General features: G+C 44.2%; 2 protein-coding genes across 4 annotated transcripts in view; one reads left to right on the top strand and one right to left on the bottom strand.

The window, feature by feature from the left end:
- Window positions 1–169: 169 nt before the first annotated feature.
- Window positions 170–7,831, top strand: NSA2 (NSA2 ribosome biogenesis factor). The gene is made up of 6 exons (XM_066602893.1): window positions 170–316; window positions 3,509–3,696; window positions 3,808–3,958; window positions 4,051–4,230; window positions 7,379–7,571; window positions 7,660–7,831. Exons 1-6 carry the CDS (start codon window positions 314–316, stop codon window positions 7,725–7,727), a joined length of 783 nt encoding a protein of 260 aa, XP_066458990.1. The 5' UTR covers window positions 170–313; the 3' UTR covers window positions 7,728–7,831.
- Window positions 7,832–8,342: 511 nt separating this feature from the next.
- FAM169A (family with sequence similarity 169 member A) overlaps window positions 8,343–10,215 on the bottom strand; it is a 92,978-nt gene continuing 91,105 nt past the window's right edge. For all 3 annotated transcript variants that reach the window (XM_066602890.1, XM_066602888.1, XM_066602889.1), the window contains exon 13: window positions 8,343–9,006. In XM_066602890.1, the coding sequence (XP_066458987.1) occupies window positions 8,494–9,006 (513 nt within the window). In that variant the 3' untranslated portion in view covers window positions 8,343–8,493. The remainder of the gene's footprint in view (window positions 9,007–10,215) is intronic.

The following is a 10,215-nucleotide window of genomic DNA, read 5'->3' as shown; positions in this document are numbered from 1 at the left end:
AACTCCTCTCGCAGACTAAGCGATGTTGAACTTATCCCGTGTTTCATTGGTGCTGTACTGAGCTAATATTATATCCCGTATATACATAGAATACCACTAAAATTCTAACTACTAAAGCGGCGCCGATATTATTAGGGTTGGTATAACCCGGAAGTGACGCAATACCCACTCTGGGGGCGGGGCTTTCTTTTCCAACTTCCATCGTGCTCGGTGGCGGCGGCCCGGAACACCGGGCCCTATTTTGTCATCTGAAGGCCGGAGCAAGGGCCACAAAGTAACAGGACGAGCCAGAAGTACCGACTGCAGAGCCGCCATGGTGAGGACTGTGTGATACTGCCTGACTGTATACAGTCTGCTGACCTGCTGGGACTTGTGGTTCCATCACTATTAGAGGGCTGTTATTTTACATCACATCTTTCTATTTTGACTCCTTAATAAGCCAGTAAAGAATCAGATGTTTTCTGGCGTTACTGTATTATCTGGATGAGTTTTTGCTTTTGAACTGTTGGAAACCATATCCTCAACCGCTTCAGAAATGTTGTGATGTTTGTGACAAATCATTGCCCTTAATTATATTCTTGGGCCGCCAAGGATCCTGCGGAGCGGCTGGCAAGCATCTGAGAGCGGGGGGTACTGCGCACCACCCATATGTGACAGTTGTGTGGCACGCTGCCAGTCCACAGTGACCCTGCGCACTTGCTGTGTGCCGCCGATCGCCATGCACTATCTTGGCGTGTATGCATGTATAATCGGCGCCAAGATAGAACATGCTGCGATCTTTAATCCATGCTTCGCGCTATTTTTGAGTGATCGGAGCCTACAGCAGATTGGTGTAGTGTACCCCGCGCTCCAAAACCTGCGGGCACAATATACTATCGCCACACAGCCAAGAACGCCGACACAGTGCGGCTCACAAACGACTTGACGGACGTCTGTCACCATGTTTTGGCGCAGTAACACAATATACTTTGTATGTGACGTCATGATTAGTGCAACGCTGACTTTATATTCTTCCTGTCTGCTCGCATCTGGAGCCCATTTCGGTGATCAGACATATACCCGGGACTTCTCGGGGCGATCCGACTCCAGGTGCATGCGCTGTCATCGGTGCGGCACAAGAGCATTGAAGGTGCTACGCATTACGTCTTCAGTGGGTGGAGATGTCACTGAGTAAGGAAGGGTCAGGGGGGAGAGGCCGGACCGCTGGCAGAACGGACTGCCCCTCAGCATGTGACGTCCGAGGAACGTCTGGCGCTGTGACCCCAGATGGGAGCTACATTGGAAAAGGATTAAGGTAGCGCTGCAGTCATCATGTAAAAGTAGATTGTGTTACGAGGCCAAAAATATGGTGACTGACTTACTTTAAATGGGTTTTCCAGGTGACTCCAGAGTGGAAGTATAGTGGCCGACGCTCGTAATTGCAGGTCTCGTTGATTGCTGGGCCTACAATCAGTGTGGACAGCGCTGGACTCATTGCCGTGGCCTGGTTTGGTACTATTGGCACAACTCCCATTGCGTTAAGTATGCAATACCAACCCGGGCCACTGCAGTACAAACAATGCTATCTGCTGACAGCGGATCAGTAGATCGTTGGGAATCCCCAGCGACAGAACCCCACTGATCAGCTGTTGATAACCTGTCATCAGTAGTCGGACAACCTCCTTAATTGGTGTGCAGAATCGGGGGGGTCTCCATGAGATATCCCTTTTATAATGAAAAGTTCTGCTACTTAATGTGCTTTGTTTCAGTTCCTTCCTATTTCCAAGATGTCTGCTTTCTGTCTGGATTGGAACGTTCTGGTTTACATTCGAGGATCGTAAAACTTCTCCAGATCTAAAACTACTTAAGGAAGCACCAGGTTTTTCTTTTTATGGGAAATCCATCAGAATATCGGTGACGTCTGCTGTGAAGAATCCAGTTCTGTAGCTCGTTCCTTCCAGGCTGTGTAGCCTGCGCTTTTCTTGTGGTCTCCAGGTCACATGACCAGCACTCTGACAACGCTCTGTGTCCTGTAGGTAATGGGGCAGATTTACGACAGCCGTCAGGAAGAAAAATAGTCTTTCATGCTCATAGCAAACAATCACAAAGCAGCATTTAGGGTGCATTCACACACGACAGACTTTATGCTGAGGACTTTCGTAGCAGATTCACACTTCAGTTTTTAAGGCTGGCCGTCCACGGGCGTTGCGATCTCCCACGGCAGATCTCCGCCACGGTAGCTGCCGACGGGGAACAGGAGCCGGCAGACGGATCTCCACGGTGAGCCTATCTGACAGATAGGCTCACCGCGGCAATTCGCAGCATGCTGCGATTTGCTGCCCGCGAGCGGGGAATCACTATGTATCTCCACTCGTGGACAGAGGCTGCGCTTTCTGTTGCAACGCTATGGAAAATGTGCACTGTGTTCCCCGCACCCGGATTATCACTGCGGGGAATGCAATGCAAAAACGCTTGTGGACATGGAGCCGAAGTGGTGAAGTTTGCTGCAATTCTGCATCAAAATCTGCTCCCGTATGGCGCACATTTCGCTGTGGTTGTGTCTGTCGCAGAGAATCGGCAGCAGATCCGCCGTGTGTGAATGCACCTATATTTTTGTATGCTGATCTTGAAAATGAAAGCTGCTGTGTGATTGGTTGCTGTGCGCTTTTCCTGCAGTATCCTATATCTGCATCGTTAACTGCAGGGCACACAGGTTGTCGGAGTGCTGGTCATGTGACCTAGTGGCTGGAATAAAAGTGCAGAATACACAGTGATGAGGGAACGAGCTGCAGAACTGGATACTTCACAGCAGACATCGCTGACATTTAGATGGATTTCCTAAAATAAAGAAAAAACCCAGAGTGCTTCCTCAAGTTTGCTAGTGTATCTAGCCTAGGAAATCCGCTATGGGCAAAACATTCGCAACTGCATATTATAAATGACTGTTTACCTTGCGATGGTTGCAAAAATGTGCCAAATCGGATAACTTTGTCTTATTTTAACTTTAAATCCACTTCAGAAGTTGATATTAAGTTACTTTGAGCGATCTCATCCCTGTTTCTTAAAGATGACCTATCGAGTGTCCTAATGTGTCTATTTTAGTAATTTTTTTGTTTTGCCCGTAAAATAACAATTTTAGAGCATCTTTTCTCATAACTCATAATGCGCTGTGATATTTCTCTGCTATTCCTCCTAGAAGTTTGTGAATACATTGACAACTGGGTGTTACCTTTCACCTTGTCAAAGGGGAGTGTCCTCGCACATTTAGCACTGGTTGGGCAGTCTCTGTGCATAGGGACACTCCCCCAGCTGGTAACAAACATCCTGCTGTCAGTTTATTCATACGTTTCTAGGGGGAGTAAGAGGCACAGAACGATGCAGACTTATGAGAAGAGAGGCCTCTGAATGGTTTCTTAAAGGATGCAAGTTTTTGTTACAATGGTCATGGCCAGGAGAACAGCCTTTTTTTACATACTGTCTGTACTTTGGATTTATTATTGATGCACTGTTTCTCTCTTTCTACCTCTAGCCTCAGAACGACTACATTGAATTACACCGCAAGCGGTACGGTTATCGCTTGGATTACCATGAAAAGAAGAGGAAGAAGGAGAGCCGTGAGGCTCATGAGCGCTCGCAGAAAGCGAAGAAACTTATCGGGCTGAAGGCCAAACTGTACCACAAGCAGCGCCATGCCGAGAAGATACAGATGAAGAAAACGTAAGTGGCTCATCCTTTCCAAGATGGATGCCAACGCAGGAGGACGTGTCATTAAGTTCTGGGCTTTAATCAATTTTTTAACGTTTTACTTGTCTCTTTCCTATCCTCTAGTATTAAAATGCATGAAAAGAGGAACACCAAACAGAAGAATGATGAGAAGACGCCAGAAGGAGCTGTTCCTGCATATCTGCTGGACAGAGAAGGACAAAGTCGAGCTAAAGTACTCTCCAATATGATCAAACAGAAGCGAAAAGAGAAAGCAGTAAGTCATAATGAAGTCCATCACTTAGTCAAGCCTGAGATCGATGAACTAGAATCTTCTACTCTTCGCTACATTATTTGTATGTATTTTAGGGTAAATGGGAGGTTCCTCTCCCTAAAGTCCGCGCACAAGGAGAAACTGAAGTGCTTAAAGTTATCCGCACAGGAAAGAGGAAGAAGAAGGCTTGGAAGAGAATGGTCACCAAAGTTTGCTTCGTCGGAGATGGATTCACACGAAAACCTCCTAAATATGAAAGATTTATCAGGCCCATGGTGAGTTGTAAGACGAGATGGTCATTGACTCCGTGTCCACCTACTGAGGGTAGGAGAGCTTATATAGATGGTGAAACCTGTTAAGAAACTAGAAAATGATTGCAATACAATACTTCCTGACTGCGAGCTCCGATTATAAGCCTTAAATGTCCCTTGTTAAACATGGAGATTAATATTTGAGGCCTTGGGGGTCACTATAAGGCTACCTACACACAGGCAAGTGTGTTTTCTGGCAGTGAAATTCTGCCCAATATCGCGTTCGCCAACATGTGATTTATGCGCAGATGTAAGTTGTTTTTCTGTTATAAACGCCTCCCATCATTTCAGTAAAGTAGTGATTCTCTGGTGTTGCTTTCAGCAGTGTCGGAGGATCGTCAAGTGTCTTCCATTATTTTTAATGGTAAGCCTCACATTACATGCCGTGCAATGTGTTTTCCTGTCCCATTGAAAACAATGGGCAATGCATTTCAAGGAACGCAAAAATATAGTATATGCTGCGCTGCAGGAGAAAGATTGCTCATGTATATAACTCCATTCAAAAGAATGGGGTTCATATTTGTGCAAGATTTTTGGGTCTCGCAAAGCACAAATATCGCATGATTTTCTCGGCTGTGTGAAAGCTGCCTAAGGGTGCCTTCACACTGGCGGTGAAATCACATGATTTCCCAGCGCTGTGAGTCTGTGAGAAATGGCAAATTATCAAACCAATGGTTTCCAATGACTCGCTTCACATTTGTGATGTTTTCACGCCTGTGGTGCAGCATGAAAACAAAATCGGAGCATGTTTTATCTTTTTGCGATCTTGCTCGTTGATTCCAGTGGGGTCGACGGCAGCAGCGCCCACCCCATTGAAAGCAATAGGAGATGATTGCGATCCCCTGCTGCAGCAGGGGATTCCTTTAGCCCACCATGGATGTAAGGCTGTCACATCCAGGGGTTTAACTTTGCTTGCCGCCGGCAGCAGCAGTGCCAGCCCCACTGAAAACATAGGGAGATTATCACGATCTCCTGCAACTGCTGTGACAGCAGCAGTGGGGGATTCCTTCACCCCCGCAGGGAGTCCCCTCATCACTGAACACTGACAGCAGGGGCAGGGTATTCAGTGATGTGGGGACTTCCCTGCGGGGATGAAGGAATTTCCTGCTACATCTGTCACAGCGGCGGCAGATCTCCCCCTATGATTTTCAATGGGGCCAGCGCTGCTGCTGCCGGCCCTATTGAGAACCAAATTAAACCCTGGATTTGACAGCATCCAGTGGTTTCACATCTAAGGAATCCCCTGCTGCAGCTGTCACAGCTGCAGTAGGGGATCGCTATCTTCTCCCTATGCTTTCAATGGGGCAAGTGCTGCTGCTGCTTCATTGAAAGCAGTGGGAGAACACACAATCTCCTGCCGCGGCGGAGATGAAGTGAACCTCCGCAGAGATGCGAGGCGGTTTCAATGTGAAAAAAAACCTCGCATCCAGCCTGATATCACTCTTGCCAGTGTGCAGGAGCCCTAACTCAGATGATAAGGTGCTATTTTGAATGCAAATGCTTGCACTTTGAGTAGGATATCCCCTAAAGCCTCATTCACACACCATGGATGGTCTCGGATCCAAGTCAGATTTTTCCTAGGTGGATCTGGCACTTTAATCCACATCAGCAATCCAACAAGTTCTGCAGTGGAGTTTCTTGTGGATCCACACATGGGTTTGGCCCCAGTCAGTGGCACAAATCCAGATGCAGCCGTCTAGCACAGTTTCCATGTTAAGAACTGATAAGTCAACTTATGTTTTTTTTTTTTTTTCTTTTTCACGATGTGGATTTCAAAACCTGCACCTTATAAACTATGACAGATTTTCATAGTTTTGCTAAGATGATGCTAAGTGGATGAGGTTGTCTAAAACCTCGGGTCTTGGCTACAATGCTTCCCTAAGGGGTTGAGTCGATACTTTCTCAGATTGAAGCTGCCCCAATGATTAGCTGAATGATGCTAGCCCTGGGTATTCTAACCCCTGGAAATCATCAGCTGCAGGAGAAACTCTTATTTTCCTGTAGGCATAGTGTAGTATTCCATGGCACCCTTTAAAACAGTGTAATGCATGATTGCCCAGATTCCATGGACATGGTTGTAAAAGGAGGGGGGATCCTGATTGGGGAACCTTCTTAACCGCTTAGTGACGGAGCCTTTTTGTTTTGTTTGTTTTTCCATTTTCGTTTTTTCCTCCTTTCTTTTAAAAAATCGTAACTCCTTTACTTATTCATCGATGTCGCTGTCTGAGGGCTTGTCTTTTGCAGGATGAGTTGTATTTTTCAATGGTACTATTTAATGTACCATATAAAGTACTGAAAAACGATGTTCAGGGGATTTAAATGCTGCAGTCAGAATTGCCAGCAGCATTTAAAAGGGTTAACGACCCTGATTGGCAGTGCCATCTCCCTCCATACACGTCCTGCAATGGCAGGACATAAACACTGAGGCAGTCACTAAGGGGTTAATGTGTTCTGTAGGTTTTTAAGAAGGTATCTGGCAAAGCCTTGCTTAGACCGCACTGCCTATTTTACTAGTTTTATCTAGCTTTTAACCTTAATTTTTGTTCTTTTTGCTTTCGGATGTAAACTTCCATGCCACAAGTGATGTATGAAATGAGGCCATTGCTGCTCATACCCATTAAGACAGTTGTCAGTGTTTGTCTCTGAGCATTTTATGACTAGTTAGGGCTTGGTTTATAGAAGGGGATGTTGGTTTATTAGCTGTAGCCCTGTGGAACTTCTTGATCAAGCGAGTCTTTTAAAAGGGTTGGTGCAATTAATACAATGCCTGTGTATATAACGTTTCCGTAATCCAGAAATAATGGCTCCAGTCAGGTGGGCGTTTATGAACAGAAGCTGGGTTAAAGGACTTTGAATGTATACTGCAATATTATTCTACTCCTCGCATAATATGTCTTTTACTCTCAAGCTCGGCCTTAACAACCAATCAGGTTGAATCAGGGAACCCAAACAACCAATCAGGTTGAATCACACAACCCAAACAACCAATGAGGTTGCTGGAATTGCTCCATAGTACTGAGTTTGAGAGTAAGAGGCTAATATGCCTCTAATTATTTTGATGTTTCCCATCAGAATACCATATTGATCTTGATATGTCTTCCCCCCCCCCCAGGGTTTACGTTTTAAAAAGGCTCATGTGACGCATCCTGAACTGAAAGCTACATTCTGCTTACCTATCCTGGGTGTAAAGAAGAACCCATCATCCCCACTTTACACAACGTTGGGCGTCATCACAAAGGGAACAGTCATCGAGGTGAACGTCAGTGAGCTGGGTCTTGTCACGCAAGGAGGCAAAGTTATATGGGGTAAGGTGTCTAAACCGTAGTGGGACATAACTGTCATTTATATCATAATAGAACTAAAATATCCATGTTCATTTTTTTTTCTCTTTAGGAAAATATGCACAAGTCACAAATAATCCTGAAAATGATGGCTGCATCAACGCAGTTTTGCTCGTATAACGTTCTCTTTGGTTATACTGGACTGGATTCTGCTATAAATAACGGGCCCATATTGGGAGATCGTCTTCTGCTGACTTTGCTAATAAAGTTTTTTGTGTTAACAAGCTTGTATTGTGTTATATCCTCCAAGTTTTAGACCATTTAAATTTTAAAGGGCCACTACTGATTTTTCTTTTTCAATCATTATGTAGCTGACCTACAGAAATGATAACAAATGGGTCGCTACACATTGCCCTTGTAGCAGGGGCCATGCCTAGTCCCCCAGCATTGAAGGTACTTGCATGGGCTAAACCCCATTCTCACTTCCCCTATGACGTCTATATGCCATAAACAAAGGTAGGACAATGCCTTTAACAAGCCTGTCCTTTGGAAAAATAAAAGAACATACTGGAAACGTGTATCAGTGGTATAGTATTAATGTCAGAAATATACAATTGCTGGTAAATATAAATATGCAAAAGCCACTTGACTCGGTCAATAAACCTCTCATTAACATGAACTCTTCCCAGGTGGCCATTGTTTAATACTTTGTGCTTTTTGTTGGGTTCTAACACCTCTGTTCTAATGTGTGTAAAGTAATATGAAACAAAGCACACAAGAAACACAAATCAAAAATAACATGAACCATAAAACTTTAAAAGTGAACAGATACAAATGTCTGTGACCTAGGCTGCACAACTTTATAGAACTTTAAAAAAAATTCTAAATTATCCTGTTTTACAAATATTGTGTGAAGAACATGTAAGTTACATACAACTACCATCAGCTAAGCTGATAACTTGGCCCTTCTCTTGGGTGGTCCTTTATAGCTCCTGGCCTTCCTGCGCAGACCACCTCTTCTGTCTGCTATAGGGACCTCTGCTTCCACTTCTTCTGAACTGCTCTCGCCACCTCTCTCTACAGATTTCTGGGCTGACTGATCGGTCTCCACAGATCCTTCAGACTGTTCTCCAGAAATGCTCCTTTGTCCATCAGTTTGTTGCTGCAATGCTACATCCTGAAGTTCAACCACAAGAAGAGAACCTTGCCGGAGAAGAGGCAACGTTTCTGCCGTAACATGAATGGTTTCTTCTAAGGAAGCGGTGTCCAGGGGAGTTGTCTCCTCAGTCGTTGGACACTCTTCTGCAGAATTGCCATCTGTATAGCCGTTATTCGTTAGCTCTTCAGTGGGTTTTGTTTCCATTCGCTCTTTGAATTCCTCATCTTGGATTTCTGTTTCTTCTACCTCAGTTATCAAGTTTTCATGTGATGCAGTCTCTAAATCATCTGGGTTAAGGACCTGTAAAGAATTACACAGAACAATGTTACAGAGGCCATCTTGTATACAGACTGAGGATTAAAGGAGTTAGCCAGGAACATTTTTTTTAAAAATTACTCGCCATGCTTTTAAAAAAAACAAATTAAAAGACGCCGATACCTACCTGCTGCTTTAATTTCTTTACTGGTCTTCACTTCTGGCTGCAGAGTTATGACGTCCCAAGAATGGGACATGCAACTAATCAGTGGCTGAAGTGAGCTGGTGCTTGGCCAGGGTGACATCACTGGGTTCCTGCAGTCAGAAGTGAAGACCAGCAGGAGACCTGGCAGTGGAGGAGGTGCCGGGTGAGTCCCCAGGTAACCGAATTACATTAAATAATGGACATTAGGCCTGTTTCACATGGGCTACAAAACGCATATATGTGAAGCCCATTGTTTCCAATATGTTCACATGAGAGATGTTTTGTAGCCTGAAAGAACCCATAGGAATCCATGGGCTTCACATACATGCATTTTGTAGCCCGTGTGCAACAGGCCTTAAAGGGAGCTTTAACTTTTGAGTAACCTACACGTTAAGCATAAGGGGCTGTTCACATTAGGATTCTCCTGTTATTTAACACATGCCATTTTAGGCATATCTGTACGTTCTTAAAAGGTATGCATTAAACGGATAGCCACACATTTCTATACACTTGTGTATATTCTATTATATATTTTTTTTTAATGGTTTTCACTGGAAACAATTTTCTTAGTTTAATAGTTGAATTTTTTTTATCTTTCTTTATCCCTTTAAGGAATTTGATATCTAAAGACGTATACGTGAAACTTACAGCCATACGTTTTCCACGGGCTGTGATGCTATAAAAAACAGTATACGTTTCCATATATTTATTTATTTTTTACATCTCATTCCCCCCCCCCCCCCCCCAAAATGTATTTGAGGTCAAACATAATCAAAGGTATGTATGTTTTAGTTATATTTGATCCATCCAAACCATATATGAAGCTATACATTTTATACTTTTTTTATTTTTTTTATTACTGTTTTGTATAAAACCTGCAATTTACAGATGCTTAAAGGGGTATTCTGGGGCATTTTTATCTTTTGCTATTGATGACGGACAGATCCTCAATAGATGATCACCAGGGACTCGCCGCTCAGCTCCCTGTTGATCAGCTGGTTCTCAAGGACACTGTTACTATAGTCAGTGAAGGACCATAGTGCAACGGC

This window comes from Eleutherodactylus coqui, chromosome 5 (assembly GCF_035609145.1).
Source record: "Eleutherodactylus coqui strain aEleCoq1 chromosome 5, aEleCoq1.hap1, whole genome shotgun sequence".
Classification (NCBI taxonomy): Eukaryota; Metazoa; Chordata; class Amphibia; order Anura; family Eleutherodactylidae; genus Eleutherodactylus; species Eleutherodactylus coqui.
This window is presented reverse-complemented; position numbering and strand designations above follow the sequence as displayed.

Excerpts from the sequence above, each read along its gene's own strand:
- NSA2 (XM_066602893.1), top strand. Across the intron at positions 3,697-3,807 it reads AAGATACAGATGAAGAAAAC|TATTAAAATGCATGAAAAGA; the intron begins GTAAGTGGCTCA and ends CCTATCCTCTAG. Across the intron at positions 3,959-4,050 it reads AGAAGCGAAAAGAGAAAGCA|GGTAAATGGGAGGTTCCTCT; the intron begins GTAAGTCATAAT and ends TATGTATTTTAG.